The sequence below is a fragment of the Cheilinus undulatus genome, linkage group 15 (genome assembly GCF_018320785.1).
Source record: "Cheilinus undulatus linkage group 15, ASM1832078v1, whole genome shotgun sequence".
NCBI lineage: Eukaryota > Metazoa > Chordata > Actinopteri > Labriformes > Labridae > Cheilinus > Cheilinus undulatus.
In genome coordinates this window covers 41,247,951-41,265,690 of record NC_054879.1, presented here as the reverse complement: position 1 = coordinate 41,265,690, position 17,740 = coordinate 41,247,951, and the positions used below count along the sequence as shown (strand labels likewise).

General features: G+C 40.0%; 1 protein-coding gene across 1 annotated transcript in view; it reads right to left on the bottom strand.

The window, feature by feature from the left end:
- The window catches only part of hs6st3b (heparan sulfate 6-O-sulfotransferase 3b), a 115,866-nt gene extending 98,854 nt beyond the window's left edge, over positions 1–17,012 (bottom strand). Inside the window, exon 1 of the mRNA XM_041807403.1 lies at positions 16,030–17,012. Coding sequence (XP_041663337.1) covers positions 16,030–16,577 — 548 coding nt within the window. The 5' untranslated portion in view covers positions 16,578–17,012. The remainder of the gene's footprint in view (positions 1–16,029) is intronic.
- Between the last annotated feature and the right edge of the window lie 728 nt (positions 17,013–17,740).

Sequence of the window (17,740 nt, the reverse complement as noted above, 5' to 3'; positions counted from 1 at the left end):
ACTCCAGAGGCGGTTCTAGCCTCACAGGTATCAATTGAGAAATAACACAGCCTGTGCTGGCATTTTACATGTCACTGTTTGATATGTCAATGTGTCGAGCAAAGATGTGGGTACAAACAAAATACACGCACGCAAAGAGAGGAAGGAAGGAAATTCCCTCATGAATTAAGAAGGAGGTTAACCAGGGCTGCCTTTTTATCTCGATTTCCTTGCAATGATTCTTGGAAATGATACAAAAAACAATCTTTTCTGTTATAAATTAAACATAATGTTGTGTTAAATAATGTCGTGCATGCATAAAACAAGCTAAGCTGGTGAAAGGAATCAGTCTAAAGCTTGATATTTTTGCAACCCAGCACAAAAAGCTTGCAGCAGTCCTGCAATTCCAGTGTCTTCAAAGCAAAATTCACAAACTTGCTGATCAGGCAGCTCTTGATCAGCACACATTAGAGAATTTAGGGTAAAAAGCCTCAAGTTTTGTGCACACTTACTTTTTTTATGGCGTGTTTATACTACAGCACTAGAATGTTCCTTTCTCAATTAGACGGAAGACAGAGCCAAAGTTAATTGCCCCTCTGATAATAGGAGCATTTGAGGCGCCTCAGCCACCAAACAGGCCTCTCGGGGACATTAAACACCAAATCTCTGAATCACTGCAGCAGCTGACTCATTCCCATCTCACTGATGGCTACATTTAACTAGATCAGTGCGAGGTGTTTTGCCTCTCCCTCCTTTTTTTAAACTCCAGTTAAAGGAGTGATCTCACACTGATCAAAAGCTGACGGTGAAGTGAAGAGTTCAGCTTCATGACAGCGAGTCTGGGATCTGAGAGTTCATGATGGTAGCAGTTTAGATTAAGAGCAGAAATCCAAATATGATGGAGTGGTTCAAATTAACAAAATACTCCTTTTGATGCCAACAAATTTCAGCACACCAAACTGTGTAATTATACCGTGAAAACAAAGCAAAAATTAGCCCAGAGTAGCTGGATGCAACATTTCTGACCACAGGAGGATCCAAGCCTTACAAAAACACATAAAGGCAGAAGGGTCCCTGCCCACCACTCCACCGAATGCTACCCTTTAATCACACTATAAGAGCTGAATCAGACGATTGGAGGATCATATTTGCCAGAGCAGCAAGTATTTGACAGCAGCATCAGTGGAACCACAAGCCGTCTCTAGCTGGCAAGCGGCGCAGCTTTCATTACCTAGAGTGGCTTTTAGCGAAAGACCGTACGCTCCATCCAAACTGCATCTCTATAGCAGCTCTAAGCCAAAAGGACAATAGGAAAATATCTGCAGTAAGTACACCAAATGCCAATATTGAGATTGACGAAAGGGTTATTCTTATTTTATCAATGTGCAGTAAGACAAAGCAGACATCCCTGATTGGGGTGCTGTGTATCAAGGAAAAGATCCCTGTATAGACGTGGGTGGCTAATCTAAAAACAGGGAAAACCTCCACATGGAAAAAAAAAATCCGCCAAAAGGTAATTTAAGGCAACACATACCTTTTTGAGACATTAAAGAAACAAGGTGTGTGATAAACAAGAACTACAGCTGCAAGCAGCACTGAAGAGCCATTACTTCCCCAGTGCATGCTGGGTTGTGCTAACCTGACACGCCAGATGGATTTGTTTCACACATCCATCTGGGAAAGCTTCAATAGGAAACATTTGAGAAAAGGCAGAGGCTTTGAAAAAAACTTGGAGTGTGATTGGATGAACATTCTGTCTTTCACATCTCTATGGGCCAATCAGAACAACAAAACACGTGACGTAGCAGCTATCGAGCTGCGCGTGCGCAGCTACCAAGGAATAATGCGAAACATGGCGACTATAGACATGTAAGTACTCGACTTTTGTTGTTTTTGAAAAGAAAACAACTCACTGCTGTTCTTTGCTCTTCTTTAAATGAAGAAATGTTGTCAAGTTCTGATAAAACTGGTGTTTTGGCAGCATCCACGCTAGTCTCTTCCGCCATAATTGCACCGGCCTCTTGCTGCTGCTTATTTACGTCACGACTCTGCCGTGCCTGAAAGTACTGCCCCTCGTCACTGATTGGTTCTGTCACTTTCTAACTGGGCCCAAATGGTTCAGATGGGAGCTTAACAAGATGGATTCACCAGTGAAAAACAAGGAAATAGGCGTATCCATCTTCTTTGTAAGGTTAGGGTTGTGCTGCAATCAGATGGTGTAATATTTAGGTGTAAGCAATCCCTGCACTGTGCTGCAGCACATTAGAGAGACCATGTAGATATTCCCAGGACTGTTGTTACTACGTTGTCTATGCAGCTAACAGAGCTATGTAAGCTATGCTTGCTGCGTCAGAATGTTATCTTGGAGGGCGAGTTTTATTCCTGTAAGGAGTCTGTTCAGACCCGTCCACACGGAGACGAATTCAGGAGTATATGCAAAAGTTTTTTTTGGCATATCGCCGTTTCATCCACGTGGAAATGGCGTTTTGGGAGGCCGTAAACACTACTTTTTGAAACAGGGTCCCAGAGTGAACAATTCTGTAAACTCTTACCGTTTCATCTTCATGCGGACAGCCAACCGCATTTTTACATAGCATAGACCACTTAAGCTGCATGCACGGGTACAGCCAAAACAACATTACAGGATTACAGGGTTGTGTTCGTGCTGCAGATGCTACTGAGCTTATAATGGGTTTTACAGCAAAATCTGGTGCTCCTTTACCACCATCGAGAACAGCATACACCAGCGCCACTTACAGAATTAGCAGTAATACAACGGTGTTTTCAGTCATTTTCAGTGGTTCTATGCTTACGTGACATTTCTTGAAACAATCCTGTGTTTACAGAAAACTTTTCAAAACAAAACGGAAAAATGTCATTTTCATCTTCATGTGGACAAGGCCTAAATGTTTTCTAATCAGGTTTTGCAGGTCAGGTTTTCAACTTTTGGTGTAGAAACCAGTTACCTTAACCCTTACCCTAACCCTAAATAGAAGTTCAATCTGATTTCATTTTGGAAATTTAGCATGTATTTCAATTCCGAGATAAACAGCGGCTCAGATGAACTGCGAGAGTTGCTGTCAGATTGTCTTGTTGTGTGTGGAATTTTTCACAATAACAAAGTGAGAAGTTAAATTTCCCCTCAATTTTCTAGATAAATTAAGTAAAATGAAATTCTATAATTAAAAAGATAGGTATCTTTTTGTCCATCCGTTGAAACTGTCATCAATTAAGAAGGGAATTAACAATTGCTGAAAAAAAGGAAAGGACAAAAAGAATACAGAGAAACTGAAAAAACTGAGGAGGACTAAAATTAGGTAAGCACCGAACAAAAGACACTTTTTTTTTCTGTTTAATCAAAAAGAAAATTAGAACATCACCTTTTTTCATCGAGAAACTGACACGGATAAAGATCGAATGAACCAAATCAATGTAATCAAGATGCTAAAATGATCACAGACTATAAGCAGAGTTACCACGGAAAGAAGTCACATCTGAGTAAGATATTTGTAAAATGTAATTTTTGGATGAAATATATTCCAATTATTCTATGCTAATGAGAAAACTTGAGCTTACATGGAGATATTCAATCATTAATTCAGGAATTTAACATTTCCCCTTTCAGCCTCATCAGTCTGGTTATACTCACATAGCATTAATGTGTTAATCCTTGACAATCTTTATCACTAAAGTGGCCCTAACTCTGCTTTTCTATCTTTCACTCCTACTGGAATATCTTGTCAACAAGAAAAGAATAATTCTTAATGATTTTTATGATGATAGCAAAAAGTTTAATAAGAAATACTGGTTGAATATCAGGAAAGAAATGAGTCAGACTGTAATGATTCTAACCAAAAAAAGGTCAGAAAAATTGAGAACTTTCTTGAGAATGTGCTGCTTCTCTTGAAAATCAAGTTACACTTTCTCCAAGGTAACTGTTAAGTTTCTCATGAAGAAGAGCCCATTTTCTTCTGCATAGCCTCCTTTGAATCCTTTTTAATGACTTCCTTGACCGTTTCATTTCCACTGTCATGACGGTGAACAAGTGTCTGACATATGCTGCTGCTCTCTCCACAGAGGTAACACTTAATTATCAAACCAACTGGATTTCCGCTCAGGCCTGCCAGCATTGACGACTTGAATTAATGGCACATGAAAAGCAATCTCAGTCCAAGGCCTGTAAGGGCACCCACAGCTCCACACATAATAAACATCCCATCATTGTGATGAGCACTTTACCTCCTACATCTAAAGATACCGCCAGAACTGTAAATCTGCTCAACTTTCCTCCTTCGGGTTCACTTGTGTCTGGAGGGCATCCATTACCCCGCTGTGTGCGTTTTTGAGTATCACTGAGGTCCTGTGCTTTCGCTGTTTCATTAAACGAGAGGCTTCAGAGGACACAGGAGGAGATGAATGATGTGCAACAGGAGATTTTTTCTATATCCAGATTTTAGTCCCCTTTTAAACTACTCTCTTGTCTTACACTAATTAATTTTCAGGGAGACATTTCAAAAAGACAAAAATACGGTGGCTAACAAGGGCAAACTTCACCAGTGCTCAATATTTTCCCTTAGAGAAAAAGCCTGCAAATTAAAAAACGAAGTCCAATAATAAACACTACAGTCCTATGCAAATAAAACAGTGTCATCATGCAGCAAATTAAAAACAAAACATGACACAGTAATACATACAGTAAACAGGTAGAGTATGCTAATAGTACCACAAGCTAGGCAGCTGAGTTCAATACGGCTGCAGCCCTAAAGCAGAAGGCCTTGTGGTTACAAAGGTGACTTAAAACCCACAAAGACAACATTGTGAGAACCATGAGAGACAATAAGGCTCATTACCTTCTTTTAAAGATAACCCATTAGCTACTCTCAGAACAAAGCTGACATTAGCACCGTCTATTAGCACTCTTTTAGCATTTAAACTGCTAAACCAAGACGTTATCAAGACCACACTGTTGAATTTACAGTACGTTTTAAGAATAAACATAGAAAAGGGGAATTACCATCACCACGGCCATCACTTCTGTCATACCTGGACTCCCTCTAGCATGCTAGTGGACTTCAAGGGTTGAGTACAACTCATTCAACTAGCTAGCTAAAAGCTGCTACACTTAGCAGTGGCTACTCAAGTTAAACTATCTCTTCCTGTCATCAGAAACCATTTCTCCATAAAATAAAATTATGTAGTACCAAAAACAGTTGTGTTCTTTTTCTTAAATGTGCCTTTTTGGCAGTTTGTTAAGCTCTGTAAATCTGTAAATATAAAAACACAGAAAAAAATTAGTCTGTGAAGACAGTTTGAATTTATTTGGATTAGTGTGTTCTAGTTTCCGCACAGGACAGTGCTACTGTGCTGTTCTGTAAATAAACATTTCAACAGATAATTGCCACTTAAAACCCATTTTGTCCATTTAGAACTGTTTCCACCACTTTCTTTCTGTGTTTTTGCCACTTCTAAACCATTTATTGCCACTTTATGCTTATTGTTGCCTCTGTAGACATGCACTGTTTGACCCGTTTCTGCCTATTTTTCTGCCTCAGTTAAACATTTAAACCAATATTTCTTCTTTGATTTTACTGTGCAGCACTTTGGTAAACTTGAATGTTTTTAAAATGTGCTATATAAATAAAGTGGATTGGATTGGATTGAATATTTCATCCCATTTCAGCAAATTTTCCGCCCATTTTTGCCACTTTAAACCCATTTTGGCCAGTGTTAATCCTCTTTTACCACTTTTTATGCTTGTTTTTGCCACTTTAACACATTTTTTCCATTTATGGCCTTTATTTTGCTTATTTTTTATTGAATTTTTGCCACTTCTAACCTATTTCTGCTACTTTAAAAATCCCATTTTACCACCTTCACCAGTTTTTACCTTTTTTAACCCATTTTAGCTTTTTTTTTTTTTTAAGAACAAATATTTACATTTTAAGAAGGCTATTTACTATGGCACAAAAGACTAAATATTTATTTATTTGACAATGGTGGTTATGCAGGTTAAAATATGGATATCACAGCTTAACTTAACAAATGACCATGATTTTGCTGACCTCCATGGATCCCCAGTTCAGCTGTGCCCCAGAAAGCTCTCTCCTCTCATGGACAGCCTTGTCTGCACAGGACTATTATTGATTGTGCATGGCTGTGTATAACAACCTTCAGGTACAATGGGGGTCCCGGGTCTCTGGCACCTTTATTTTGGGGGTTGCGGGGGGGTCTAGAGCACTTTATCATGACTTAGTTTTCATCACCAATGTTTGTTTTAACATTTTAATGTCAGTTTTAAATGTATTTTTGTGGATTTTGTCTTGAATTGTGAACTACTGTTCTTGTTTTTGTCTTTGGGATGCTGAACTCCTGTCTGCACAACAAATGTATCCTTTTGGATACTAATAAAGAACTTTGAAATCCTTGAAATGACTGGCTATTTGCCTTGTCAGTCTTTAACCAGCAATTTAGGCATATCAAATCACTTAGCACATCTTTACTTATACTGGACTGGAATCACCAACTGTGATATCGTAAAAGCGCGGTAGATGAAAGTGGCCCCACCATCCTTCTGGAAAAAGTTTGGACATGGCTTGGCTAAAATCATAAACTTAAGAAGATATTTATATTTTCATGCTATAATTATGACCTTAGATTTTGCATTAAACTATGATTTATAGATTCAAGCTCATTTGGGTGAGGCTGGTAAAAAGAGAGTCAGGCTACAGTAGAATAATCAGAGCTAGAAGTGGTAACACAGTAATGGTAGCCTTCTCTGCATCCCTCATTATGAATAAAATATGATGTGGAGTGTTATCAAACCAAAGATTAGGTCATATCGTCACTCCTGCACAATGGCTAAGGGGATGTGAATATGTAAGACTAGTACAGAATAAAATTGTTATGGAAAGAGCTGAATAGCGTTGCAGTGCTACAGAATAAAGAGGTGTTACAAACAGAAAACTTCATGAATAAAGAATGAGCCCAGCCATGCAGATAATTCTCATTAAGGATCACTATACATTCATGGGGTACACTTCTTAATAACCTAGAGTAGCTATTAATGGTAATACCGGTAACCTGCAAAACACAAGGAGAGAGTATGAGACCATAATGCACTGTGATCTTTTACTTTCTCTTTTAAATAGTTTAAATCAGGAAAATAAAGCAATTAGGCTTTATAAAACTTGTGGAAAGAATAATTAAAACTAATGAATACAGTTGTTGCCAATTTGGTCGGGTCTCTTCTTTCAGACTGTTCTTCAGTCTTGTCATCTTTGTGACTTCATCCACAATCACAGCAGAAGGCAAATCCTCTGTCATGTTTTTACTAAAACATCTCACTCTCCGTATCTGTTTTTCATCAAACACTATCTAAGAGCGACTGCTCATGTTTCAGCTCTGGTCTCTTTGTACCAAGCATTCATTATGCATAAGCAACAAGAAAGCTGCTAATGAAGATTTTATAATTGATAAAAACTGCAACATCAGCATGTGCATAAATTACTGAGAGGCCACGATATAAAAAAGGGGGACAGAGAAACTGTCTGAAAAAGTAGGAAAACAACTCCAACACTTTAAAAAATGAGTGTGCCATTAATTTGTCTTCATATTGTTTACATCTCTACGTGAATGTTTATGGCCTTTAACCAAATGAGATTAATTCATGTACCTGCTTAATGTGTTGCAAATGAAAGAGGCAAGAAACAAGACTGGGGCTCCTGGGGACACTAATAAGCATGTGTGCAAATTAAGTGTTTACTCGCAACACTCAAGTCCATTTTTTTGCATTTTCCAACCTAACTTGAATTTCTAACAGCACATAATTGAAAGAGGTGTTTTTGAATGAAGCTGAAGGCACAGAAACATGGCAGATATGCTTGTTTGCAATTAGACATCTGGAAGTGTGTCCTACATTGGGTGGATTCTAGAGTAGCCTATTAAGATATGTGTTCATTATAAGAGTTCTACCCCAGTTTTCTCCTGTGTACTGGTGATCTGGGCTAATGTGTGCACGTAGGGTTGAAAGTGTTGGGAATCAGCCATGTGGACAACAAAACTCAGGTCTAGCAAACATCGCAGAGACCTGTTTCTGTAGTTTCAACTTGGACAGGATCTTAAGGCGCAGTCGGGGGGGAGGAGGGTTTAAAGTTTGGGGAGCTGAGAGTTTCATCACTATTGTTCACAGATCATGTGGTTCTGCTGGCTTCCTCAGCTGGGGACTTCTAGTAGCCTCTGGAGCAGTTTGTGGCCGAGTGTGAAGCAGCTGGTGGGTTGCCCCCTCCGAGCCGGGAGTGTCTTTGCCCCAAGTGAAGGAGTTCAAGTATCTCCGTGTCTTGTTCACGAGTGAGGGTAGAATGGACTGTAAAATTGGCAAGTGGATTGGTGAAGCGTCAGCAGTTTTGCAGGCGCTGTACTGTACCGTTCTGGTGAAAAGGGAGCTGAGCTGAAAGTCAAAACTTTGGATAAACCAGTCGATCTAATTATGTCCTAACCCTCACCTATGGTCATGAACTCCAGGTAATGACCGAAAGAATAAGATCGCGGATACAAGTAGTCAAGATGAAGATTCCTTAGGAGGGTGGCTGGGCTCAGCCTAGAGATACGGTGAGGAGCTGTAACGAGATTTTAGCTTCCTTGTTTCTAGCTTCCTTGCTTCTCCTGCTGCCACTGCCACTGACCTGACCCCAGATAAGAAGATGGATGGAGATGTCGGCCAGTATGGCCCCTTTAAGGAATGTCCAACCAGAGAGCATGCACAAAAGCTACGCTATACATTAGAGCCGGAAAAAATAACTGTGAAATTTGTTCTTTCTGCAATGTATATTGGGATTATTTAATTAAAGGAAATTCTACGAGAATATACAGTGCATTTTTATTTACACTAATAAAATTTTAAATCAAGCAATTATATTTCTTTCTTTTCTGGATCTTTAAGTCATTTTATGAATTCAAGTATCACACAGTCAGTCAAGCCCTCTGACAGCCTACATATGGAGTAGGAAAACAGGCGTGAGAACAGATGGTGGGAACGTGTTTCATACACTTTATGAACAAGGTGCAAATTTATATTTAGGCTTCATGATCAGCCCTGGAAGTGCTTCTAGTTCTGAATTAACTTCTTATTAAATAAGAGCTCACTGTCACACACACACAGAATTTAAAGTAAAAAAACAATTGCACATCCCTGCCATTAACAGACCATGTTTTAATGAAAACCAGAAGGAGGGGCTGGTGCGAGTCAGCATCTGCCTGGAGCATCATGCTGGTGTATCTCTGATGGATGCATCACCTGTAGCCTGAGCATATGCAGAGATATCAGACTTTATATGTTGACTGATTCTAATTAGAAATAGGAAAACTTGCAGTTTTGATTTACACAACTACACAGAATTAGCACCAGACGTGCTTAAGATCATGTGACAAATACATCATGAGATGTGACTATTGTGCATGTGCACATTGCCATTGTTAAAGAAAACAACAACAAAGCCACATACATGCTGCTGTACATACAGTGTATGTTGCTATGCCTTTTTTACACTAAGATAGCAATAGCAGGTGGTAAAAATGGCCCTGTCTGTAGCACTGTATACAGCCTAGCTTACATGCCTGCACTCAGGCTTGTCTGTCCTTAAAGGGGCCATGCTGACCAGCATCTCCTGTTGCTTAAACCAGGCGTTCCCAAACTTTTTTAGCCCATGACCCCCAAAAAGACCGGGGACCTCCACTGTCCTGAAGGTAGTCAAAGCAAATAATGCCGCACAAAGCATCATGTGTGATGTTTTTTGGGTTTTTTTTTTTAAGGTTTATTTTGGGCTTTTTGTGCCTTTTATTGGATATTCTGGCTTGCCCTCCTTGTGGAGGGTGTCAATGACTGTCGTCTGGACATCTGTCAAGTCTTAAGTCTTCCCCATGATTGTGTAGCCTACTGACCCAGACTCAGAGACCATTTAAAGGCTCAGGAAACCTTTGCAGGTGTTTTGAGTTCATTTGCTGACTTGGGTGTGACACCATGACTTTCCAATATTGAACTTTTTCCACAATATTCTAATTTTTCGGAGACACTGAATTTGGGGTTTTCATTATCTGTAAGCCATAATCATCAAAAGTTCAAGAAATAAATGCTTGAAATATTTCACTCTAAGTGTAATGAGTCTATATAATATATGGGTTTCACTCCCTGAAATGAGGGACAAAAAATACTGAACTTTTTCATGATTTTCTCAATTTTTGAGATGTATCTGTGTATGTTCTTTTTTACTAACAGGACAAGGAATATTAAGAAACAAACATTTAAAAAGCTCTTCAAATGAATATATCTATTACATTTTAACTGATTAAGGAGTAACGGTGTAGCTTTGAACCTTACTTGAACTCAAATAATCTGCATAATGTATGGCCAGCTAATGTGAATAAATTGCTTTGCTGCATTTCTTCTTAATGGAATAGAAGAAACCCAGAAGTTGAAAAAATCCAGCTCAAATTTCAACATGAATCAAAGCAATTCATGTTTGAATTCAGTAAAGTCAACAAACTCCTCATTTGGTAGATAAAGCTTGTCTACAGAGGCGTGCTGTGTGAGTCTAGTCACTGGTGTATCAATAAAACATCCTTTTTTGATGTTTCAGTGCATGTCAGCTATGAGTTAGAGCCTTGATTTTCTGAGTTATGTAAAAAGTAGTCAGAAACAATAAAAGTCATGAAATAGAATGTGGAATAAATCAAACGCTCAGATTGAATATACAAGTTTAACTTGAAAACACTCAACGCATACACTTGCACTGTAAGGGGTTGTCATGTGAAAGTCCGTGTCACCTTACCAGAAGAGTAAACAGTCTCTCTGCTCTGTTGCATGAATGGTGATGTGCATGCATGAATGTTTTTTTGTACTGGTTGGGTGACCTTGTGCTTCAACTGAAGGAGCTTTCTTTACAGTTTCATTCATGTGTGACAAAGGCTTCATGTGGCTTTTTTTTTTTTTTGCTTTAAATGACAGGTCTGAAGAATTATATCAACAGGGGGCTTTCAAAATAAGTGTTGCTGGCGTTGCTCAGAAGCAAACATTCAGTGATTGTGGAAATAAATATATAAAACATGCATTTTAACATGGGCTACCCTGGGCGTAACTCTGCTGCATTGTGTTATATTTCGATGCACAAAGAAAACTTGGGGCTGTATGCATGATGATTAAATTTCCTCACCTCAGACCTGTAGCCATAACAATAATGCTGTGTTATTGTTTTTCTAATCTCAGTGGCACATGTTTTACCTACACCTTTATGGAAAATGATGGTAAGATATGGGAGTGAGAAACTGGATAGGCTCATTCTCATTTCAAAAACATCAAATGTGTCACTGATACTGACCTAAAGCCTTTCACCACGTATAAAATACTTCTAAAGGCCTGATTCAATCAGAAGCTGCTTTATGCAACAATAATCTGAAAATCAGCAAGCAAATATATTTTTCCAGACTGTTCACTTATGAATCTGAGTTCTAAACACTGTCCTTGTTGCAGCCTGAGAGGAAAAACAACCTGCTAAACAAGCCATATTCAGTCAGCAGACAAGGTAATGCCATGACGCACTCCACAAAGCAACTTAAGAGGACTGCACTTAGAGGTATGTTGCTCCAAAAAGGCCCCGGCGGAGTGCAGTAGAGGCCTTCCTGCCTGCTCCACTTCTCCCTTGACTGACAGCACACTCCAGGGGGAGAAACGCTGCAGGACACGCACACCGATCCAGCCTGACACGACTGACCTTTCTTCGGTCGCACCAGCTCACTGCCTGGCTGAAAAGGCCATGCAGCGCCATGCAGGCGATGCCAGCGCCACCTACCTTGCTTTCCCTCCAGTAGCCGTCTCAAGAGCTGGCAAGGTGAATGTCTGGGACTGCAGAGAGACAGGCACTCAATCTGAGAGGCTCTCAACTGCAAAACTAGTGAATGCCATCTGAATTTGGCAGTGATGTATGATTGGTATTCCCCGCTGCACCCTTAAGTGGTTTAACTTTTTGTAACGAGTGCATCCTATTATAAATTACCCATTTTACCGAGCAAATGCTTTACATTGCCCCTCTACCACCTAAGAAATTTTAATAAAGGAATATTAAACAATAGTTTGAAGACCAAAATCTGCATAACGCCATTAGTCATCAGATTTCAAAATGTGCCTTGTGCAGTGGCTGGTTAGTGAGAAGGCCTAACATCGTGTGTCTGCCAACAGTCCTGGTCGAGGCAGAATTATCTCAGAATAGCTGCTGCGGGAGCCCACTAAAGAACAAGGGCTGTGAGGACTGTAAGTGCAGAATAGATGCTGCAGCTGTGAAATGAAGAGCTGTCGCATCAACTGAGCACTTCCCTGAGTAAAGGAAACACTTGGCACAGCAGAAATAAATCATGTGCTCGTGTACCTCGGTGTAAGATTGTATTTTTTTCCAAACGCAGAGGGAAATACTCTGCGGTTAAAAAATTCAGCTTTTTTGTGACAGGGCTTAGGTCTGTGCTTCTTCAAGTGGAAATGCATATATCTGCAAGGATAAATAGCTCACTAATAGACGTTTAATGCGTTATTTTAATGAAAAGCTTAAACTGTAATGCAAATTAAAGAATGAGTCATGCCGGATATTCTTACTGCAATGAAAAATACACAACTTCACTCTGCTGACTGAAAACGCACAAATTGTTCCTGCAGTGACTAGTTCATTAAAATCAGTTCCCTTTAGTTATTGCACAGAATCTCTATCACATTAATTAGAAAGCTATTGAAATTGTGTTGTCTGCTGCAGTTACAACAGACATTACGAGAGAGATAATGCATTTCTAAAAAGGCACTTCTCTTGTATCTGCAAGGGAAGTGCTGAGAAGTTTAACATCTTGGTGTATTATGATCTCAAGTCCTGAAATAGGATGCATTAAATGTTAAAACCGTTGGTTCAACACGGATGCTCTGGATCTGTAAGACAACAGGAACACCTCAAACAGACTTTGACATATCGTGCAGGACATAAAAGTCAAGCATTATTTCTTTGCATAAGTATATGGAACAGGTTTGGATACCACACCATGTGATACATATGATAAAATACAGTGCGATACGGCACAACACTATATGATACCAAATTATACCAAATGACACAGTAGGATATGTTTTGTTGTGTCAGGATATGAAATGACATGACAAAATATGAAGATTCTAATACACCACCGTACAGTATGTTGAGTTATGTTATGATAAAATACATTAATGACACGTATGCAATTCAACACCCAACGGTAAGACAACAAATGATACAATATGTCACAGTACAACACGATATGATGCATTATGCTAAAACACGATACTAGGGATGTTCCGATACCATATTTTCCTTCCCATTACGATTCCGATACCAAGGTGTTGGGTATCGGCCGATACGGAGTACTGATCTGATACTGATGTGAAATTTCTGGACTGACTGTGCAGACCAGCAAATTATTTTAGACTTATATTTGACTCAACAAATAGAATCATAATGTACAGCATCTCTGTGACCCTAAAGCTGTTTTTCTGTTGATTATTGAGTTTTACTCATAAACATTAAAATAATCACAATACAAGGGGCTGCATCACAGGCTCTCTCTCCATTATGCTCTATTCAGGCAGCATGATGTGATTACAGAACAGCCTGCCATTGGCTGACAGACCCTCACAAAGGGTAAACAACATGGCAGTCAGCATTCGAGCTAGCAGTAATAAATGATCATAATTCAATTAAAATGGATAAAAAGACATTCAATATTGGGTTTACTGGTGTGGATTTAATCATTAAAGTCCCCAAAAGTCACACGAGCTGCAGGCTGCCACACAGGCACCAATAGCATGAATGGGAAGGCACAATGGCTGGCATCAAGAGGAAAAACAAGTAAGAGGCAATGATTTATGGTTCAGAAGTTGTTCAACTTTTGATAAACTGTGTCACTCCCAAGCGGCAACCTCCGCTCCTGAAAAATGAAGCCAATACGGTATTACAAAAAATTGCAATACCGGAAGTGTCCACTTGAGGCTGGCTGCAGGAACACCAGAAGTCCCATCTGGACACATGTTAAACAGCCGGTTTTGACACTACAAACAAACTGGTTTACAGCCTGGTTCAAAACACCAAACGTGTCTCATTAGCTAGTGTCTTATTGTGTTCCCACTGTACGGAGGGTGAATTTTTTTTGTACCAAGATTGTTTGGATTATATTTAGGATGAAAGCTGATTGGCACGTCTCATTTGATTGACAGATAGCTCGGCAGGCAGAGGCTCCTTTTCTGTCAACCGGAATGCTAGCTAGCAGGCTGACAGGAAGTCGCGCTTAGTGGGCGGGCCGTTAGGTTGATCCAAAGTTCAGTTGAGACCGCGAATACAATATGAGAGCCTCCACGGATTGGCTTCAAGAGCCGTTTGAGTCCACCTATTGTAAGCAGACAACTGACGTCACACGGGGTTTGTCCAATTCTTTCTACAGTCTATGGTCACTCCTTGTCGTGTAAGACAGCGATAGTATGGAAGGCATTTTAACGATCACGTTCAAAGAAAAACTGTCACGCAGCTACCATTCTTTGCTGCTGCAGTGGGTCCTTTGCTTCTTCTTCACTGCTTTAAAAACGGTAGCTCATGCATGCAGTGCTTTCCAGCAGCGAAGAAGAATTGATTTCTGGCTTATAGCACTAACAGTTAGCATGGCTAAACGACGCAAAATATAAAACTAAACCAAACAGTATTGGATCAGTGCATAAACTCGCCGATACCAGTATTTGCATTTTAAGCACTGGTATCAGAATCATAACAACCCTAATACTATACGACACACACAATATGATACTACACGACACATAAGATACAATACGATAGGACACATACGATACGATACTACACGACACATACGATACAATATGATACGACACATACGATATAATACGATACTATATGACACATACGATACGATACTACATGATGCATAAGATACAATACGATAGGACAAATACGATAAGATACTATACGACACATACGATACGATACTACACGACACATTTGATACTATACAACACATATGATATGACACAATGTATTGCGTATTGTTAAGAATCAATTCAATGTACATCTAAATATGATTTGATACAATAAACTAAAAGAATTAACATGACAAGAAATAATTTACAAAAGATATACACTAAATCTGAGTATATTTACCTCGATGTTTGTGAAACTTAATGGACCAACATGGACAAGGATGTGACTTCCCTGTCTTCAACTACCCTCTTGAATTAAGAGAGCGTGTGCTATCATTAAATTCTTGGTCAGTTTTCAGCGTGTATAGTTGAATCTTTCTTTCAGTGACAAATGAAATCAGATCAGGATGCTAGAGACACCTTTTTCCATTTCAAGAAAGGTTGTCAAGAAATAGGTTCAACACAGTTGGTTAACTGCACAGGTTGGAGGGATCATACTTGTGCCTGTGCAAAAGGAAGGCAATTGTGATCACAAAGGGAGAACAGACACATGTCTGGAGGTCATAAATGTACAACTAATGAAAATTATGTTGATGTAGATGTGCATTTGGCTGCCTGTGTTTGCATTTATGCTATCATACCATAAGAAATTATGCAATACTTCTCAACACTTAAGTATTGTGGGATACACACTATGTTCATATAACTATTTTGTGTTTTTGTAAATGGACAAAGATTGACAGGGATGTCATGTCAGTAAAGTAAATCTTTGTTAGTTTTTTTGTGCCTTTATGACAATAAAGCAGCTCTTTAGTTCCTGACTTCCTCACTCCTCTGGGAACTCTACAAGTATTTGTGTCATCCATCACTGCTCACTTTTCTATTTCAGGCAGTTGGCGAATTACACCAGGACAAAATTAAACAAGAGTTTTAAATTTATCATGGGGCTCCAGTGGTTTTGGGGGCACTGAGCATCCGCACTGCATGCCTGTTTTTGTGAAGCACACTTGCTCTGTGGCTGGTGGTGATTTAAAAAGCTCGCCCCTGCTTTCACAGCTCAATCACACGTTTACCTTTTATTCCTCTGGGCTTCCTTCTTATCCATAATGACAGGTACACAGTTCGTTAGCTCGGTCCAGTCTGCATGCAGTCCGCAGCTCCAGCCGGTGGAGAACCGGGAGAAGAGCCACGACTCCTCTTTCCCTGGCCGGTGGCACGTGCATTTCTTCTGCCCAGGCTTGCAGTCGCACGGCTGCTCCAAGCGGATATTCCTCACCAAGTGTCTCCCGAAAGTGGTTCCTCCGGTCTTCTGGATGTGCAGAAACACTATCACGTCGTCCCCTTTGATGTTGAACTCCACGTGTCTGTCCAGGTCTCTCTCTGTGAAGTTGAATTTTGACGGCACTTTAGGCGGGTTGTCATCCTCCAGGTCTTGATCTCGGTAGAAATCATCGCTGTCCACGTACGGGGTGGAAAGTAGGCTCACCCCTCTTAATTTCTCCCCAGCCTTAAAGTGGCACGAGTTGCTTCCAGCGGGGCATATGTACTGGTAACCTATCATAACAAAAAGCACCGCTAAAATAGGAACCAAGATGAGCTTACTGGATCTATCATCCATCATATCTGGAGAGCGTCTTCATTCCATTACTGTGAATAATAAGCAGCACCCATGGGTTCTTCTGGGATCAATACCTCTCCATGGCACCAGATTGATGCCTTATCTTTAAATGCCACATGTTGATCAAACAATTACAATCCGGGCTAAAAATGAAGTCTACCTTTTTGTTGCTAAAACACTGCACACTGGCTGCACTGCGCTGGAAATCTTGTCCAAAGTCAAGAGTCATGGCATTAACATTTCAGACAGTCCAACTTCTAGAGATCCACGCAGACGACTCCAACACTCCCGGATCAAGTTGAAAATGATGCAGCTGATGAGTTTCTTCTTCTTCTTCTTTGGTGTCTAAATTGCACTGTGATTCATCTCGGAAGCAGACTTATCTCAGCAGAAATGTCTCACGGCTCGGGTTGTTACGCTGCATCCTCCCGGCGGCATCCTCGCTGGGCGGTCTGTGAGTGTGCTGAAGCAGTGCTTTTCACAGAGAGGAGAGGATGCTGCTGCTGCTGCTGCTGCATCCGAGCTGACTAAATGTGCGTTATGCTCTCTTTGCACTGGTTGGGCTGGAGAGCTCCTACATCCCATCCCATCCGCCCCATAATCTTGTTTAACACGGTGCAAAGCTAGAAAGCCCACCCGGACTTTGAAATAGAGACGACATGGAGATTTGAGCTCATATAAATAACAAATCCGCGGTAACTTTTTTTTTAAGGCGCATTCATCAGAGTGTGACCTTTCACGATTAAAACGATAAAGTAAAGCCTTCCCTCCGCTGCGAGGATACTGCCTTTTAAAATAGACCTCTTTAATATGCTTAAATGACAGTATTGTTTGGGGAGCCAATTAGAAGTGAGTGTTTCTCTGCGGCATTATATGACTACAACATGAACTATTTATAATGAAGGTATTGATAAAAAAAAGTTGTGATTGAATTATTCTATCTATCTATCTATCTATCTATCTATCTATCTATCTGTGTTTTAAAGCTCTTGTAAGAAATTTTTGGTCGCTCATGAAACAAACAAAAATGAATGCTGATGCTTCTGTATGAACTATGGAAGTAAATGAGACCATTGGAGAAAAAGCTGACTGTATATCTATTGATATTTCATGCCTGTAACTGATGCCACGGGGTAGCTGTCGGGCGGTGCAACTCAAGACAAAGA